Here is a 19633-nt window from a genome sequence, read left to right as displayed (position 1 = left end):
CCAGTCCTCTAGTCACAGTAACTGCCTCCTCTGTTAAGAGTTCTTTATCACACAGAATGTAAATGCCGCCCTCATCCATGACGACAGTGTTTACTCTTCTGAATCTTCACTTCTTGACATACCCTGAAAAACATGGGGGAAAACAAACGTCCCGACACTGTGAAAGATTAAGAAAAAAACAACGTGAAGCTCAATTAGGACATATTTACAACATGGCATCATGATGTCCTTACGTCTATTTGACATCATGATTTAAGGTTTCATTTTGAGGCAATCTCTTATTTCAAACAGTGAAGATGGCACTGCAAAGAAGTAAATGATGAACTCGTGTGGACTGTATTTCTTAGCTCAAATGCTTTTTTGACATCAGTGACACTCATGACATCACGACGTCATAACAGGAAAAGCTCGAGGAGGATACAAGGGAACTTTATGTTGTCGAGGATGGTTAAAGGATTGCGTCCAGCAATTTTCAGCTTTTTACTCATTTTTTCCGACCTTGGTGAAAAAATGGCAGCACCATATTCAGCAGCCTTCTCCCAATACACCCAGCATCTCTCCTCCACACATCTCCAAGCCATCTCAATCTTGCCTCTCTTGCATTGTCTCAAAACCGTCCAACCTGAGCGGTCCCTCTAATATACTCGTTCCTAATCCTGTCCTTCTTCATCACTCCCTGTGAAAATCTTATCATCTTCAACTCTGCCACCTCCAGCTCCGCCTCCTGTCTTCTCATCAGTGCCACTGTCTCCAAACCATATAACATAGCTGATCTCACAACCATCTTATAAACCTTCCCTTTAACTCTTGTTGGTACCCTTCTGTCACAAATCACGCCTGACACTCTTCTCCACCCACTCCACCCGGCCTGCACTCTCTTCTTCACCTCTCTTCTGCACTCCCCGTTACTTTGGACAGTTGACCCCAAGTATTTAAAGTCATATACCTTTGTCACCTCCACTCCTTGCTTCCTCACCATTCCGCTGTCCTCCCTCTCATTCACGCATAGGTATTCCGTCTTGCTCCTACTGACTTTCATTCCTTTTTTTTCTTCTATTCCTGATATTAGTAATCATCACCTGGTTATTGAGGATGATGTCAACTTTGTCCTCTGCCCCAAACTCGATAGGTCTTCATCCAAACCTGCACCCTTAACTAAAATGGATACAGCTATTAATAATTTCATTGAACAATATAGAATGGTAGAGCCATGGTGTATACATTTCCCTACAGGTTGGGCTTTTTCCTTCTTTAGGCCTGTTCACCATACTTTCTCTAGAATTGACTACTTTATTTTAGTTGCAAAACTTATACCTTCCTCTAGTCCTCCCACCTATCATAACGCAGTGATTTCTGACCACAGCCCTTTGTCCTTTGAATTAGACTTCCCTGATGTACCCGCCCCGTACAAAACATGGCACCTGAGCCCTCTCCTTCTTTCTGATGGTACTTTTGTGAAATACATCCAAACACAAATATCACTTTTTATAGAGAGCAATACGTCTCCAGAAATATCTCTTAGCATCAGATGGGAGGCGCTAAAAGCATACTTACGTGGACAAATTATTGGCTATGCATCAAGTACAAAAAAAAAAAAAGAGAAAAAGGTGGCCAAATTAAAAGGGCTCACAGCTGAAATTTCGCAACTAGAGAGCCAATAGGCTTTGACTCCTTCCCCAGAATTATATGAAAGGCGAATTCATCTGCAGACAGAATTTGATTTGGCCTCTACCTCAACCGTGGAACATTTTACATATTCGGTGACAAAGCAGGCAGGTTTCTTTCTCACCAAGCCTGCCAAATGGCAGCTTCGCGCCAAATATCCCAAATTAAGACCGCCTCAGACTCTGTGACCACAAACCACGAAGGGATTAATGATGCCTTTGCGGCGATCTATGCTAATTTATATGCATCTGAATATGATGATGTTTCTAAATCGGTCTTTTTTTGAGCATTTAATTTTACCAACCCTTAGTGACTCTCAGAAAGGTGATCTTGATTGCCCCTTGATGTTGGAAGAGGTCTCAGAAGTCATCAAAAGTATGCAATTTGGTAAATGCCCAGAACCAGATGGATTCCCAGTAGAATTTAAGAAATTTGCAAAGGAGTTATCTCCGTTATTATTGTCTATGTTTATTGAATCATTTTCAAATGGGAATCTCCCCAAAACCCTGAATCCGGCCTGTATTTGTCCCCTGCATGGGCAAGGACAAGGGCAAGGGCAAAGACCCTCTGCTGTGTGAATCGTATAGGCCAATTTCTCTTCTAAATGTGGCTTATAAAGTCCTTGCTAAGTCCCTTGCTAGGTGACTTGAGAATGTTCTTCCTGATCTCGTACTGCCTGCCCAAACCAGGTTTATTAGAGACAAGCATTCCTACTTTAATATTTGTGGGCTCTTTGATATTATCTACACTCACACTCGGTCGAATGTTCCTGAGTTTGTGATAGCCTTAGACACCAGGAAGGCTTTTGATCGGGTGGCGTAGGAACATTTATTTACGACTATGAGAATTTTGGATTTGGTAATGACTATATGTCATGGGTTAAACTATTATACACATCCGTCTTAGCGTCTGTCCATACAAGTGACTTACATTCAAGATATTTCCCGTTACATAGATCCACCACACAGGGTTGCCTTATGAATACCCTACTCTTAGAAGGGATAACCCGAGAAGATGCCGCGCATAAATTATCGCTTTATGCTGATGACCTCCTTTTATACATTGCAAACCCATCATCTTCACTACCACATGCCCTGTCTATGTTGGAACAATTTAGAAGGTTCTCAGGGTTACAAGTTGAACTTACAAAAAAGTGGACTTTGTCCTGTAAACCCAGTGGCCCTCCATATCCTGGCTACAGCATTTCCATTCAAAAGAGTGACATCCCAGTTTAAATATCTTGGGGCTGTGGTACCTTGCTCCTTTCATATGCTATTTAAATGAAATTTCACACCTCTAATTGAGCAGTGCAAGCAGGACATACACCGCTGGTGTCCCATACCTCTGTCCCTAGCAGGCCAGATTAACCTAATTAAGATGAATATTTTTCCTAGATTTCTCTATTTGTTCCAAAGTATTTGATTTTTATTCCTAAAAAACATTTTTTAATCACTGGACCAAGTCCTCAGTGGATTTATATGGGACGGCAAAACCCCACCATTTCCACAAAGGCTGAAAAAGTTAGGAGGTATGGCCATGCCTCACTTTCTTCACTATTATTGGGCTAGCAATCGCAAAAACATTATAATATGGGTCAGGGATGGCGCAGAAGCTCCAGTTTGGGTAAAATTGGGATCTTTTAAATGGAAAGTCCTGTGCTTAATCCCGTTTCCCACGTAACGCTGGCTGTTTTGAAAACCCTGTAGTTGCCATACATTAAAGATCTGGGCACAGTTTTGCAAACATTTTGGGTTGCAAAACGCTTCACTTCAGGCTCCTATTTCTGCAGATCATCTTTTCACTTCCTCTATGTCAGACGGCATTAGAACGGCATTAGAGTTGTTCAAGATTTATATATAAATGGGGGGGGGGGGTGGCGGCGCAGTAGTTAGTGCAGTTGCCTCACAGCAAGAAGGTCCTGGGTTCGAGCCCCGGGGTAGTCCAACCTTGGGGGTCGTCCCGGGTCGTCCTCTGTGTGGAGTTTGCATGTTCTCCCCGTGTCTGCGTGGGTTTCCTCCGGGTGCTCCGGTTTCCTCCCACAGTCCAAAGACATGTAGGTCAGGTTAATCGGACATACTAAATTGTCCCTAGATGTGAATGTGTGTGTGTGTGTGTGTGTGTGTGTGTGTTTGTGTGTGTGTGTGTGTGCCCTGTGTGATGGCCTGGCAGCCTGTCCAGGGTGTCTCCCCACCTGTCACCCAGTGACTGCTGGGATAGGCTCCAGCATCCCCGAAACCCTGAGCAGGATAAGCAGTTTGGATAATGGATGGATAGATATAAACGGGGTAGTTGCATCATTTGAACAATTGTCAGAAGAGTATGTCCTGCCACGCTCCCTTTTTTTCCCCCGGTGCCTTCAGATTAGGTCCGTTGTACAAAAAGGCTACCACCCTTTCCCAGAGCAACCCTTAAGTACCCCGTTAGATGCTCTTTTAGGATTCAATACAAGTCTCAACGGTGCCATCTCCTGGAAATATGATGTAATTAACACTGCTAACCCACAATCTCTAAAACAACCTAAGGACAATTTGGGAGCAAGACCTAGGCTTGTCTTTTGCAGAGGACCAGTGGGCTTCAGTTCTCGACCTAGTACACTCCTCTTCTCCTTGTGCTAGACACGGTCTAATGCAATTCGAGATAGTTCATCATCTTATCTCACTATTGAGAAACTGGCAAGGATATACCCAAACATTGATCCCACCTGTGATCATTGTAAGACTACCACTGTAAATTGGTTGCACATGTTTTGGTTATGTTCAAGCCTTTAGACTTTTTGGGAAAAGGTCTTTGAATCCATAAGTGACATGTATAATATTGTACTTCAGCCTACTGTCGCCCTGTTTGAACTGAGGCCAGAGGATGCAGTGTGGTTGACTGAAATGTGCAATGCGGTTGCCTTTACTAGTCTGTTAGCTCGACATCTCATCCCCCTCGATTGGAAGAGAGTGGTGCCACCATCCCCATATAAGATGGCTTAAAGAGATTGTTTTACCTGAAGCTTGAAAAAATCAAATTTACATTGAAGGGGAATGCAGATAAATTTGAAAAGAGTGTGGAGGCCTTTTCTTATCTACTATGATAACCTAACCCAAATAATAGACTGGGATAGTTCATAACCCAATTCTTTCTTGATTGGAGCAGAACTGTAGTAGTCTAATTAAGAGCCAGTTTAAAAAGATAAAAATTAGTGTAGCCCCCCCCCCTTTTTCTGTGTTTATGTAAATGAAGTCGCTGTATGTCTGTCATATATTTATTCGTACTTGAAGTCATTTCAGGGGATGTTGTGGGGGGGGTGGAGACAGTGTAGGGAGCAGGGGGAGGGATGAGGATAATACTGGATTTATTTCATATGTTGATTCTGTGATTTGTAAAATGCAAAATTCCAATAAATATAAGTTTTTTTTTCTCCAAAATTGGCCCCTTTCTATGCAAAGAAGCCGCATTGCAAAAAAAAGTCTAATTCACAAACACCAGTGCTAAAAGCCACACACAGAGTGAAAATTACTAGCATCTTCAGAGAGTTGGCAGTAACTGAAGCACATTTATAAGGGGTATCCCACCCAGACTTTCCAGTGATCATGGCAGCAGTGATTGTAGCCAGGCGAAGGCATCATCATGCGGGTGTGCGCATGAGGATATTTTGCAGGAAAAGATCACTATTTTCTCTAACTGAAACCGAAATTTGATTTATGATCTGCGTATTTGATTTTGCAAAGGTTTTACGCCGGATGCCCTTCCCAATGCAACCCTTCCCATTTATCCGGGGCTTGGGACCAGCACTAAGAATGCACCGGCTTGTGCATCCCCAGTGGCTTGGTTGTGACTGTCATGTGGCGTTCAGGGAGGGGCTCAGACAAGCAATGGGTGGTAGCGAAGAGTTGCTGGACTGCTGGGTAACTACTGCAGAAATGGTGAGGGAGACAGCTAGAAAGGTACTTGGTGTACCACTGGAGAGAGGAAGGAAGACAAGGAGACTTGGTGGTGGAGTGAGGAAGTGCAGAAAGTATACGAAGGAAGAGGTTGGCGAAGAAGATGCGGGATAGTCAGAGAGATGAAGAAAGTAGACGGTAGTAAAAGGAGATGTGGCGTAAGGTGAAGACAGAGATGGCAAAGGCGTATGGCGAGTTGTATGAGAGGTTAGATGCTAAGGAAGGAGAAAAGGACTTGTACCGATTGGCTAGACAGAGGGTCTGAGCTGGGAAAGATGTGCAGGAGGTTAGAGGGATGACGGATAGAGATGGAAATGTGCTGACAAGCGAGGAGAATGTGTTGAGAAGATGGAAGGAGTACTTTGAGGGGCTGATGAATGAAGAAAATGAGAGAGAGAGAAGGTTGGATGATGTGGGGATAGTGAAGGTTGGATGATGTGAGGATAGTGAATCAGGAATTGCGGTGGGTTAGCAAGGATGAAGTGAGGGCAGCTATGCAGAGGATGAAGAGTGGAAGAGATGGTAGTGGATTTTTTAACGAAATGGTTTAACGCAATCTTGGAAAGTGAGAGGATGCCTGAGGAGTGGAGAAGAAGTACCGATTTTCAAGAATAACGGTGACGTGCAGAACTGTAGCGACTACAGAGGTATAAAGTTGATCAGCCACAGCACGAAAGCTTACAGATTTCTGGGTTACACAATTTCTCAGCACCTAAGGTGGGCATCTAACATAGACACAATCATCAAAAAGGCCCAGCAGAGGATGTACTTTCTTCGCCAGCTCAGGAAGTTCAACCTGCCTCAGGAACTGCTGATTCAGTTTTACACTGCCAGTCTGTCCTCTGCACATCCATCACTGTCTGATTTGGATCGGCCACCTAACACGACAGGAACAGACTACAACGGACAGTTAAGTCTGCAGAGAAAATAATTGGTGCCAGCCTGCCCTCCATTCAGGACTAATACGTCTCCAGAGGCAGGAAATGGGCAGGCAACATGACTGCAGACCCATCACACCCTTGTCACAACCTGTTCCAACTCCTCCCTTTTGGTAGGCGCTACAGAGCACTCTACGCCAAAACAACCAGATATAAAAAGTTTAGCAAGGAGGAAGTGAGGGCAGCTATGAAGAGGATGAAGAGTGGAAAGGCAGTTGGTCCAGATGACACACCTGTGGAGGCATGGAGATGCTTAGGAGAGATGGCAGTGGAGTTTTTAACTAGATTGTTTAACACAATCTTGGAAAGTGAGAGGATGCCTGAGGGGTGGAGAAGTATTCTGGTACTGATTTTCAAGAATAAGAGTGATGTGCAGAGCTGTAACAACTACAGAGGTATAAAAATCACCCACAGCATGAAGATATGGGAAAGAGTGATAGAAGCTAGGTTAAGAAGCGAGGTGATGATTAGCGAGCAGCAGTATGGTTTCATGCCAGGAAAGAGCACCACAGATGTGATGTTTTGCTTTGAGAGAAGTATAGAGGAGGCCAGAAGGAGGTACATTGTGTCTTTGTGGATTTAGAGAAAGCATACGACAGGGTGCCGAGAGAGGTGTGGTATTGTATGAGGACGTCGGGAGTGGCAGAGAAGTATGTAGGGGTGGTGCAGGATATGTATGAGGGCGGTGTGACAGTGGTGAGGTGTGCGGTAGGAATGACGGATGGATTCGAGGAGGAGGTGGGATTACATCAAGGATCGGCTCTGAGCCCTTTTTCGGGGGGGGGGGGAGATTTTCCCCCCTTTTTCCTCCCCAACTGTATCCAGCCAATTACCCCACTCTTTCGAGCCGTCCCAGTCTCTGCTCCACCCCCTCTGCCGATCCGGAGAGGGCTGCAGACTACCGTATGCCTCCTCCGTTACATGTGGACTCGCCAGCCACTTCTTTTCACCTGACAGTGAGGAGTTTTGCCAGGGGGGCGTAGTGCATGGGAAGATCACACTATTCCCTTCAGTTCCCCCTCCCCCCTGAACAGGCACCCCGACCGACCAGAGGAGGCGCTAGGGCAGCGACCAGGACACATACTCACATCTGCTTTTCCACCCGCAGACACGGCCAATTGAGTCTTTAGGGATGCCCGACCAAGCCAGACGTAACATGGGGATCGAACTGGTGATCCCCGTGTTGGTAGGCAACGGAATAGACTGCCAAGCCACCTGGACGCCCTCTGAGCCCTTTCTTGATTGCAGTGATGACAGACAGGTTGATGGACGAGATCAGGCAGGAGTCTTCATGGACTATGATGTTCACGGATGACATTGTGATCGGTAGTGAGAGTAGGGAGCAGGCTGAAGAGAGGTGGAGGTATGCACTGGAGAGAGGAGGAATGAAAGTCAGTAGGAGCAAGACGGAATACATGAATGTGTGAACGAGAGGAAGGACGGCGGAATGATGAGGATGCAAGGAGCAGAGGTGGGGAAGGTGGATGAGTTTAAATACTTGGGGTCAGTTGTTCAAAGTAGCAGGAAGTGCGGAAGAGAGGTGAAGAAGAGTGCAGGCAGCGTGGAGAAGAGTGTCAGGAGTGATTTGTGACAGAAGGGTACCGGCAAGAGTGAAAGGGAAGGTTTACAAGATGGTTGTGAGACCGGCTATGTTGTATGGTTTGGAGATGGTGGCACTGACGAAAAGAGGAGGCGGAGCTGGAGGTGGCAGAGTCGAAGATGCTAAAATTTTCGGTTGGGAGTGACGAAGATGGACAAGATAAGGAACGAGTATATTAGAGGGACAGCCCAGGTTGGACGGTTTGGCGACAGAAAGAGAGGTGAGATAGAGACGGTTTGGACATGTGTGGAGGAGAGATGCTGGGTGTATTGGGCGAAGGATGCTGAAGATGGAGCTGCTGGGCAAGAGGAAGGCCAAAGAGGAGGTTTATGGATTTTGGTCAGGGAGGACATCCAGGTGGTTGGCGTGACAGAGGAAGATGCAGAGGCGAGGAAGAGCTGGAAACGGATGATCCACTGTGGCGCCCCCTAATGGGAGCGGCCAAAAGACGTAGAAAGAACGAAGATATAACCGAGACCAGAATCCTTTTCAGGTACAAGTTGTCAGGTCTAACAATTCTTGCTAAACTTGACGACGTAAAGGATGACATTGAACCTGGCCACTATGTTCTTTGGCGCAAAGCCACCATTTATACTTTGCCACATGGATAAATTGCAATCAGACGCAAACCTTTATGGGTGTGTTCGCGCCTTGACATCATTTGCGCGACATCTTTTTTGACTCGGACCTTGAGACAGGGCAGATAGCTGTTGACAGTGATGCGCAATTCATAGCGCTGTCAGTGGCCGCAGTCCATTCTTTGTGACTTCTCCCGTCAATGCAGAGGAAGTCTTGGAAAAACGAGAGACGTTCGCGGATAGAAACGGACGAACGAGGAGGTCGAGTCAGCAGATAAGAATTGGTGCACTCACAGTTAAATTAAGTTCTCTTTCAAGTCAGACATCCCAAGATATGAGCGGGAAGTACTGTTCTTCCTACTGCATCTATAACCTTTTCTATCTATAACCTTAACCATGTGATGTGATGTTCTACTTCAGTACACTTTAACAACTAATATGACTGAGACCACTTCAGGGAGTTGCAGACGAACATTTAATGTCCAGGAATTGACATTACAGACACCACCACTGACCATCCCTGGCCACAACGTTGAACATTGCCCGCACACACGGTCCAGCCACATACTAGGATTTGACCAAGTCCTGTTTTAGTGCCCCCCCCCCCCTTTCCCCAATTACCCCATTCTTCCAAGCTGGCACAGTCACTGCTCCACCCCCTCTGCCGATCCAGGGAGGGCTGCAGACTACCACATGCCTCCTCCCGATACATGTGGAGTCGCCAGCCGCTTCTTTTCACCTGACAGTGAGGAGTTTCACCTGGGAGATGTAGAACATTGGAGTATCACGCTATTCCCCCCTCCCCCCCGAACAGGTGCCCCAACTGACCAGAGGAGGCGCTAATGCAGTGACCAGGACACGTACCCACATTCTGCTTCCCGCAGACACGGCCAATTGTGTCTGTAGGGACGCCTGACCAAGCCGGAGGCAACACGGGGATTCGAACCAGCGATCCCCGTGTTGGTAGGCAACAGAATAGACTGCTACACTACCCGGACACCCCTGTTTTAGTTCTTTAGCCTCCACACACACACACACACACACAGTTCCATGTGTTAAACCAGTTAGCTGGCACCAACCCAGTTTCTGATGCCCCCCTTTCTCTTTTTCTCTTCTCCAGGTGGAGGAGGCCAGGAGGAAGAAGTTTAATGGCACCGTGCAGGCTGTGCCCCAGACCATCACTGTCATCCCTGCCAACATTGCCACGGCAACCAACGGTCTCCAGTCTATCTTCCAGACCTGCCAGATCGTTGGCCAGCCGGGCCTTGTCCTCACCCAGGTCGCGGGTAACGGGAACGCTGTCCCAGTAGCCTCCCCCATCACCCTGACAGTCGCCGGCGTCCCCGGTAACCAAGCAAAGGCAGCAGAACCGGCCGGGTCCGAATCAAAAGCCCAGGTTTCCACCTCGTCGGCGTCTAACATGCCACTCACCCCAGATCCACTTGGGGCCAAACCCAAGAAGTCCAAGGAGCAGCTGGCAGAGCTGAAGGCGAGCTACAGCCGGAGGCAGTTCGCCACAGAGGCAGAGATCTCGCGGCTGATGCGGGTCACCAACCTCACCAAGCGGGCCATCAAGAAGTGGTTCAGTGACACGCGCTATAACCAGAGGAACTCTAAGGACCACCACGGGGCCACGCTGTGCGAGGTCTCGGCAGCTGTTGCCACAGTGACAGGAACAGAAGTTGGGGTAGGCGGAGGAAGGGGCGGCGCTAAGAGCAGCAGCGCCAGTGCTAACACTAGCAGTAATGGTAACAACAACACCACCATTGTCATCGATTCGAGTGACGATGCCAGCGACTCCTCCCCGACCACGGCCAATGCCCCAGGCTCTTCCTCTTCCTCCTCCAGCGACCCGCGGGTCAAGTTCCGCCACGCCTTTCCAGACTTCACGCCCCAGAAGTTCAAGGAGAAGACTCCGGAGCAGCTGCTCATCCTGGAGGCCAGTTTTCAAAAATTGGACACCCCTTCGGATGAGGAGCTCAGCCGGCTACGGGCGGAGACCAAGCTGACGCGCCGTGAGGTGGACGCTTGGTTCACCGAGAGACGGAAAATGCCCCCTGCCACAGAGCCCAGAGATGGAGAGGTCAAATCAGCAGATGGGGACACAGACAAAGCCAAATCGGTCACTACAACCAGCTTCTCCTCCCCCTTTTCTTCCTCTTCCTTGGGCACTCCTGAGCGTCAGACCACTCCCCCCTCAGCCAAGAAGATGATGAAGAAGACCCCAGAGCAGCTCCACATCCTAAAGAAGGCCTTCGTCCGCACACAGTGGCCAACACCGGAGGAATATGACAAGATGGCGAAGGAAAGCGGCCTTCCACGGACTTACATCGTCAACTGGTTCGGGGACACGCGCTACGCCTGCAAGAACAGCAACCTGAAGTGGTACTACCTCTACCAGAGTGGAAAGGTGGGGTTAGCTTACTCTTAGCTTGACCGGCTCGTCCTTACTCACATCAGTTGTTGGTAGACAGTGGGGGTTTATTTTATTTACGGGAAAGTGATGCGGTGACACAAAATAAATTATTAATTAATATAGGACTTGAAAGTTTCTCCACTGCTATGGCAATTTTGTGCTGCGCTCATAACAAAAATGTCACAGATGTCAAAGTGGCCAGCAGTTTTTTGGTGTTAGCATGTAGGTTAAGAGCCACAGAATAAAATCTTGCATTTGAATTATTTGTATTCCCATGGCGGTAACACCCGCTCCACCTGGGTTTCTGTTGCAACTTGGTTTTATCCAATCACACCACATGCAACACAGCAATGTCCAATTTTATACGAGCAGGGCAGTTTCTCATCCCATCAGGAATGACCTACGTCCTGTGCACTCAAATGTGCTAGATTCAAATTTCTACAATCTGTTGGTTCTTCCGCCGTCAGATTGATCCAAGTCACAGGACTGCTGGACATTACACCGAAAAATACCTTTCCCCTGAAAATATTTTAGCCTTTGCATTTTTTTTTAAATCACTGTAAATATGTTGGGAGACTGTATTAACCTCCGTTTACCACTAGGTGTATATCACTTCCTAAATTATGTTAAGTCTGTTTTGGTGGTAATGAAACTAAATTGGAGTAAGGTAAATTTGCTGCAATTGATAACATATCTCTTTTAATGGATCAAAAATGCCTTTTTAAGGTCGTCCGGGTAGTGTAGCGGTCTATTCCGTTGCCTACCAACACGAGGATCGCTGGTTCAAATCCCTGTGTTACCTCTGGCTTGGTTGGGCGTTCCTATAGACACAATTGGCCATGTCTGTGGGTGGGAAGCCGGATGTGGGTTTGTGTCCTGGTCTCTGCACTAGCGCCTCCTCTGGTCGGTCAGGCCGCCTGTTGGGGGGGGGGGGGTAGTCGGGTCGGGGGGAATAGTGTGATCCTCCCGCACGCTACATCCCCCTGGTGAAACTCCTCACTGTCAGGTAAAAAGAAGCGGCTGGTGACTCCACATTTGTCGGAGGAGGCATGTGGAAGTCTGCAGCCCTCCCCGGATCAGTAGAGGGGGTGGAGCAGCGACCAGGGCGGCTCGGAAGAGTGGGGTAATTGGCCAGATACAATTGGGGAGAAAAAGTGGGCAAATCTTTAAATCTTTGTAACTATCTTTAAAAAGAACAAAAATGCTAATACAACAGAAAGTGGTAACACTTTCTATGAAGCTTGTGTCTATAACGCCCTATAAGCATCTATTGCATCTATAATGCCCATACTCTCCTATATTGTGTATTACAATGACTAACAGCTATGTGTGAAGACTGTGAAATAGCACTGAAGTCTCATTATGCGCCTCTACAAAACTTCAGCAAAACAAGTTGGCTATGATGTATTATGAGATTTGACAGATAAACAGGCTAATGATGACATATTTATAATGCATAATCCGTTTTAAATCGACATAATGTATTATAAAGGTGGTTATGAGGTGTTGTGAGGGCATATACATGGTTATAATGACTCTTACAATGACTTATAGCTACACTTATTGGGTGTTATAGATGCTTATAGGGCGTTATAGATGCAAGCTTCATAGAAAGTGTTACCCAGAAGGTTATATCAGTGTGAGCACAGCAGGCGTGGCAGTTGTTATGACAGCAGTAAAATGTGTATTTTTAATTTTAAACACCTTGACTGGCTTTTATGATGGAAAACGTGCAACACAAATAAGAATTTGATTGATTGATTGAAGGTGGACGAGGCATTGAACGGCGGAGCAGCCAAGAACCAGCGGAAGTCGAGGAAGCGCTTCCGGGGCTGGTCCAGGAGGACGCGCCGACCGTACCCCTGCAAACGCTCCCCACAGGGGGGCGTCACTGCCATCAAGGTCTGAATCTTTGACTCTTTCCCAACCCACCACAGAATGTCTCACATTGTGGCAACCACGCTCCACCCAAGTTACAAAGATGTGTTGTTGTACATCCAGACAATAGGAAGGCTGAGAGGGGGATGGACTGTTTGAGAGATGGTAGGGAACCGGTTGACGGTGTCAGGATTTGATCCTAGTCCGGTCTTGATCATGCTGAAATGGAGTTTGCCGTGTGTCTGATGGCTGGGATGTGGCTCATCTCTCAGCTGCGTTGCTCATTAACAGTCCTTCTTTAAGCTCTTCCCATCCTGTCTGTCTCTTATCACCACGAACTCTGTCTGCATTTGAAGTGTTTCGCCTCAACATGCGATGTGCGTCATTTGGAGGAGGTGACACGGACTCGGGAGGGTTGACGGACTGTGATTGGACAGTTCTCGTGGCTGTCAATCATGTTCACACCCACCACGATGCCTCGTCTCGGCTGTCAATCATCCACCGTCTACGAATCCTGACAAAATCTATAGGCTACATTGTCCTTCTTAATAACTGTGACTGTGTGGACATTAAAGCAACTGTCAGGTGTGCTGCGCCAAGGTAAAGTGCGCCCCCCCCCCCCCCAAAATGTTTTAGCACCAGGCGCCACTGGTTCAAATGTTGCATCTTTTGCATGCACAGTTTTATTGTTTCCAATGAAGACGCGTGACAAGCGCGCTCAAAACTGGAAGCGACGCCATCACGGCGCGCGTTCGCTGCCCTGCGCTAGTTTTTCGGCCGTTTGCGCGGCGCACCGAGGTGGAAAAATTTCCACTTTTTTTGAATGCGGCAAGCGCACCGCAGGTCATGTGACAAGAACGAACCAATTGGCTCCCAAAGGACTTGCTTCACCCCTTTCCGTCCGAGGACAACTCTAGCAGTAAAGGGTTGACGCTAGAGCCAACGGGGTGCAGGCACGGAAGTAGCCGTGATTGGCTGTTGCGTCGGCCAATAAGACAGCGCGGAACCTCGAAGCGCACTGACTTGAAACAAACGATGCGCACTGAAACATTTAGCTAGCTAGCTTACAACTGACCTTAACGTTGCCACATGGTACTGTAACGCTAGCTAACGTTAACGCTTGCTAACAATGGAAATTCAAAAAGAGTTTAAACCCTAACCCTGACCAACAACCAATCACGTCTGCTTCCGTGCCCACACCCCGCTGGATCTAGCGCCAACCACAGTAGAGCTACTGCGAGGGATTTATGGTGCTGGAAATACATTAAATCTTTTGTTTTGACTTATTTCTTCGTTAAGTTACTTTAGTCGGTGAGACTTCCTGTTAAATTACCACAACTTTTCCACATGAAATGGCCAAATCAACGGACTGCCACAAACTGCTTATAATTTGGAGCAATTGGCGCATTCTGTGTCGCGATCACTTGCGTCATCGCAGCACGCAGCTTTTGGTTGCTTAGCAACGTCAGGCGCGACGGTAGCACGATCTCCCAAGCACCTTGGGTAAAAGAATGAAAGCGGCCCGGCTGGCGTTTTCCACACATTTTGAGACGCAACATGTGAATGGCCCCTTACGTGTTCTTGTCAGAGAAGTCCTCTATCGGTCTCTTTTCTCATTCTCTTGTACTTCTTTCCCTTCTTTTTCTTCTGAAGGTCAAGACGGGCAAGGCCTTTCTAAAGGAGCACTACCTCAAACACAGGGCCTTGCAGGAGAAGGACCTGGACGAGCTGGTGAGCAAGTCCAGCATGAGCTACCAGCAGGTCAGGGACTGGTTTGCTGAGACGGCCCGGAGAGCGGATGAGGGCAAGGAGCCCTTCAGCGAGGAGGAGGAGGAGGGGGAGGTGGGAGAGGAAGAGGAGGACGAGGAGGGCGAGGAGGAGGTGCCTGCCGACAGTGAGGGAGAGATGGAGGTGAAGGAGCAAGGGGAGGAGGCCACAGATGATGACCACAACGAAGAGGAGGAGGAACAGGAGAGGGACGAGGAAGAGGAGCGGAAGGACGGTGGAGTGGTAGAAGAAGAAAAAGAAGAGCTGCAAGGAGTCAGCCAATCGGAGCCTGAGGGGGAGGAGCAGACGTGAGTAGGTAGGTGTGGTTCAGTAGAGACTTTTATAACCCGCTAAACTGGTTGTTAATAGTTAGGAGGGAGGACCGGGAGGGAGATGTTAGCATGCAAACTAATTCCCTTATTACGGGGGGGGGGGGGTGACCGGTTTGATCCAGTATTTCTAGTATTTCTTATCTAAATACTTACACGATTTAAACTAAACCAACCGGCGCCCCGACCGACCAGAGGGGGCGCTAATGCATCGATCAGGACACATACCCACATCCGGCTCCCCGCCTGCAGACACGGCCAGTTGTGCCTGTAGGGATGCCCAGAGGTAATACGGGGATTTGAACCGGCGATCCCCGTGTTGCTAGGCAACAGAATACCCCCAGGCCACCCAGACGCCCTCCAGCCGGGCCTCTTGAGAAGAACATGGACATAGAATTGTGTTAGCGTAGGAAACAGGTCCAGAGTGACGTCACTAAAACATGTTGTGTTTGTTAGGAAGAGAAAAAACGTTCTGATTAACAACAATATAACTCTTACTTGAGGTTCTAGAACAGCGTTGAGTAGATGTAAAGGAGGGAAGAAGAGCGAAAATACATTTGTCACTTCGTGGGGTCTTTAATTAACCGTCCACCTGCCTCGAGCGGCTCTCTGAACGTCTGCTGCTTTTTACACGAGGAGACAAACTTTATTTACACTACCGTTCAAAAGTTTGGGATCACCCAAACAATTTTGTGTTTTCCATGAAAAGTCACACTTATTCACCACCATATGTTGTGAAATGAATAGAAAATAGAGTCAAGACATTGACAAGGTTAGAAATAATGATTTGTATTTGAAATAAGATTTTTTTTACATCAAACTTTGCTTTCGTCAAAGAATCCTCCATTTGCAGCAATTACAGCATTGCAGACCTTTGGCATTCTAGCTGTTAATTTGTTGAGGTAATCTGGAGAAATTGCACCCCACGCTTCCAGAAGCAGCTCCCACAAGTTGGATTGGTTGGATGGGCACTTCTTTGAGCAGATTGAGTTTCTGGAGCATCACATTTGTGGGGTCAATTAAACGCTCAAAATGGCCAGAAAAAGAGAACTTTCATCTGAAACTCGACAGTCTATTCTTGTTCTTAGAAATGAAGGCTATTCCATGCGAGAAATTGCTAAGAAATTGAAGATTTCCTACACCGGTGTGTACTACTCCCTTCAGAGGACAGCACAAACAGGCTCTAACCAGAGTAGAAAAAGAAGTGGGAGGCCGCGTTGCACAACTGAGCAAGAAGATAAGTACATTAGAGTCTCTAGTTTGAGAAACAGACGCCTCACAGGTCCCCAACTGGCATCTTCATTAAATAGTACCTGTTAGAGCCTGTTTGTGCTGTCCTCTGAAGGGAGTAGTACACACCGGTGTAGGAAATCTTCAATTTCTTAGCAATTTCTCGCATGGAATAGCCTTCATTTCTAAGAACAAGAATAGACTGTCGAGTTTCAGATGAAAGTTCTCTTTTTCTGGCCATTTTGAGCGTTTAATTGACCCCACAAATGTGATGCTCCAGAAACTCAATCTGCTCAAAGAAGTGCCCATCCAACCAATCCAACTTGTGGGAGCTGCTTCTGGAAGCGTGGGGTGCAATTTCTCCAGATTACCTCAACAAATTAACAGCTAGAATGCCAAAGGTCTGCAATGCTGTAATTGCTGCAAATGGAGGATTCTTTGACGAAAGCAAAGTTTGATGTAAAAAAAATCTTATTTCAAATACAAATCATTATTTCTAACCTTGTCAATGTCTTGACTCTATTTTCTATTCATTTCACAACATATGGTGGTGAATAAGTGTGACTTTTCATGGAAAACACAAAATTGTTTGGGTGATCCCAAACTTTTGAACGGTAGTGTATGTCCCCCGCTTCAACCACGGCACCAGCCGCAAAGGAGAGAATAGAGAGTATGAAAAGAAAAGTAGAGCAGGGTCAAAGATCAAGGGGTGAAAACACGAGTAAAGGAGTGAAAATGGGCGTCAGATGTGCTCTCGGGCAGTTTGGCGATGTGATGACTGATTCCAACCTCTTCGTCCACAGAAACGACGCGTCTTCCCCCCCCCCCCGCCCCGCCCCGCCCCGCCGCGGCGAGGACATGACAGGATATGTCCGGTTTTCTTAAAAGGGCGAGTTGGACCCGGAGGTGGGCCGTGGGGAAACTCGGACGGGGGTCACGAGCAAAAAAAGAGGACAACTTTGGGGGTAAAACTATAAGATTTTTTTTTTTTTTTTTTAAGGTGCGTTTTTGGCGTCGTTTCCTTCACGGCAGAGTGATATCAGGGTCCCCGACGCGGGAGGGAGTTGAGAACCGCCGCCATGTGGAAAGCCAAGACGGGAGGACGAGGCGGGAGTGTCGGGATTGTTTTCGGGGCTGTCGAACTCCGGGGGACCAACGGGACACGACGAACACACACACACACACACACAAACACAAACACACACACACACACACACACACACACACACTCTCTGAAAGCCCCCCGACCGAGCCGCGGCATGCAGGCCGGCGAAGCTTCATCCTTACAGCGGTCCTCACATGTGGCTGAGCGCTGCCATCACCGCCATCAGCAGCGGCTATTTAGGTCACTGTGTGCATATATGTATACACAAACACACACACACACACACACACACAGAAACACACACATCGGCACATGCATGAACGCATCACAACCCCCCCCACACACACATCTATACACATCAAATGTATGATAAGAGACAACGCATGCACATGTGCTGACGTGCTGATGCAGTAGGGAGGCTGCAGGAGGACAAAAGCAGCCAGACAAAACAAGCGACGCTCATAATCAGCCTGCCAGTGGCTCTTCTACTTGTGTGTGCAGGAGATTGTCAACCACACACACACACACATAGATAGACACACACACACACACACACACACACACATTTACACTTACAGCGACTTCTGAGTTAATTCTGTCTCGCACACACACACACACACACACACACACACACACCCCATAACACACACACACACACACCCCATAACACACACACACCCCATAACACACACACACACACACCCCATAACGACGACAAACACTTTGCGCCAAACACCATCGGCAAAGGTAGAGCGCACCAGAGTCACGTTCAGCTCTGCGATTGTTTGGTGAAAAAAATGACCAGGCTTTTATTTTGTGAAAATAACGGGGCTTTTATTTTTGGCCCTCTGGTGTTCTTTTTATTATCGGACAAAAAAACAAAAAAAAAATAGAGAAAAAAAAAAGGTGATATTTTACGGTTAATCTTGTTAGTTTGTATAAGGACAGTTTGTAAAGGGGTCAGACCTCGCATCTAAAGGCTAACTTTTCAACAGCGGCAGCCCCGCCTCCACTCTGCTAGTCCACGTTGTGGATCCTCTCGGAAGAAAAGGTTTTTAAAACTGAAGTTTTTTTTTTTTTTTTTTTTGTGAATAGACTAATAAAATCAGTGCCATTCTGTTTTTCACATATTTTTTTTTTTTGTTTTTGTTTTAAATGAGAAAAAGACAAATTCAGTGCTGGAGTAAATTCTGCTTCGATGTTTCTACTTTTTTTATGTTTTCCAGTGACAAACTAGCGCGGGGGAGTGAGTCCAGTGTAACGCCATGCTATCATTTCTCTACATGGGTGAGCATTTTTTCTGTTTGCAGGGGGTTTGGGTCCATTCAATTTCAAAGGCGCCAGTTCCACAGGCCGACTCCTTCGGATGAGACACACCTCGGTCACCTGGTGACGTAGCACAACACCAAATCCTCCCAGAGTGGAAGTTGTACACAACGGTTTAGCCTCAAGTACTTTCCTTCCCCTGGTTTGGCATACAAGCGGCGAAACCCGCGTTGCTCGAGGGCCGAACGGCTCCGGCGGTTCTCAATCGGGGTCCCCGAGGACCCCGGTTGAGAACCGCCGGGACACCGGGGGCCTCGTGTGTCAGTCGTTACTGTGTGCAGATTTGTTCTTACACACCCGTGGGATGTTTTAGCCCTGGACTTTGCCTCACAGGCGGAGGTGAAAAACTCCGCTTCGGGAGGTAGAAGTACTAACCGTGTATTTGCTCCACCCATGCTCTGAACCAGCTGATTCTAATTAGCACAACACTTAGGAGAACTAATTAGTGAAATCGGCTAGTTTAGTCTATGGGTGGAGCAAATACGCGGTTAGTACCTCTACTTTCTGAAGCCGGGTTTTCCACCGCCGCTCAGAGGCCAGTGTAGAACCTGGGTAACCCCCCGAACAGAGGTGTAAAAACCAGGTCCAGAAAGTAAAAGTCCAAGCCATGTATTTGCTCCACCCATGCACTAAACCAGCCGATTCTAATTAGCACAACACTTTAGCCAGGTAGGAGAGCTAATTAGTGAAATCGGCTAGTTTAGTCTATGGGTGGAGCAAATACGCGGTTAGTACTTCTACTTTCTGAAGCCGGGTTTTCCACCTCCGCTCAGAGGCCAGTGTAGAACCTGGGTAACCCCCGAACAGAGGTGTAAAAACCAGGTCCAGAAAGTAAAAGTCCAAGCCATGTATTTGCTCCACCCATGCACTAA

At 47.4% G+C, this 19633-nt stretch overlaps 1 protein-coding gene across 1 annotated transcript in view; it reads left to right on the top strand.

Moving 5' to 3' along the window:
* The window catches only part of LOC130128774 (zinc fingers and homeoboxes protein 1-like), a 40365-nt gene extending 21811 nt beyond the window's left edge, over positions 1-18554 (top strand). Inside the window, exons 5-8 of the mRNA XM_056298495.1 lie at positions 9831-11120; positions 12894-13028; positions 14658-15087; positions 17331-18554. Coding sequence (XP_056154470.1) covers positions 9831-11120; positions 12894-13028; positions 14658-15083 — 1851 coding nt within the window. The 3' untranslated portion in view covers positions 15084-15087; positions 17331-18554. The remainder of the gene's footprint in view (positions 1-9830; positions 11121-12893; positions 13029-14657; positions 15088-17330) is intronic.
* The last annotated feature ends 1079 nt before the right edge of the window (positions 18555-19633 follow it).

Source organism: Lampris incognitus, chromosome 18 (assembly GCF_029633865.1).
Source record: "Lampris incognitus isolate fLamInc1 chromosome 18, fLamInc1.hap2, whole genome shotgun sequence".
Classification (NCBI taxonomy): domain Eukaryota; kingdom Metazoa; phylum Chordata; class Actinopteri; order Lampriformes; family Lampridae; genus Lampris; species Lampris incognitus.
The sequence above is the reverse complement of the archived record's forward strand: the minus strand, read 5'-3'. Positions and strand labels throughout refer to the sequence as shown.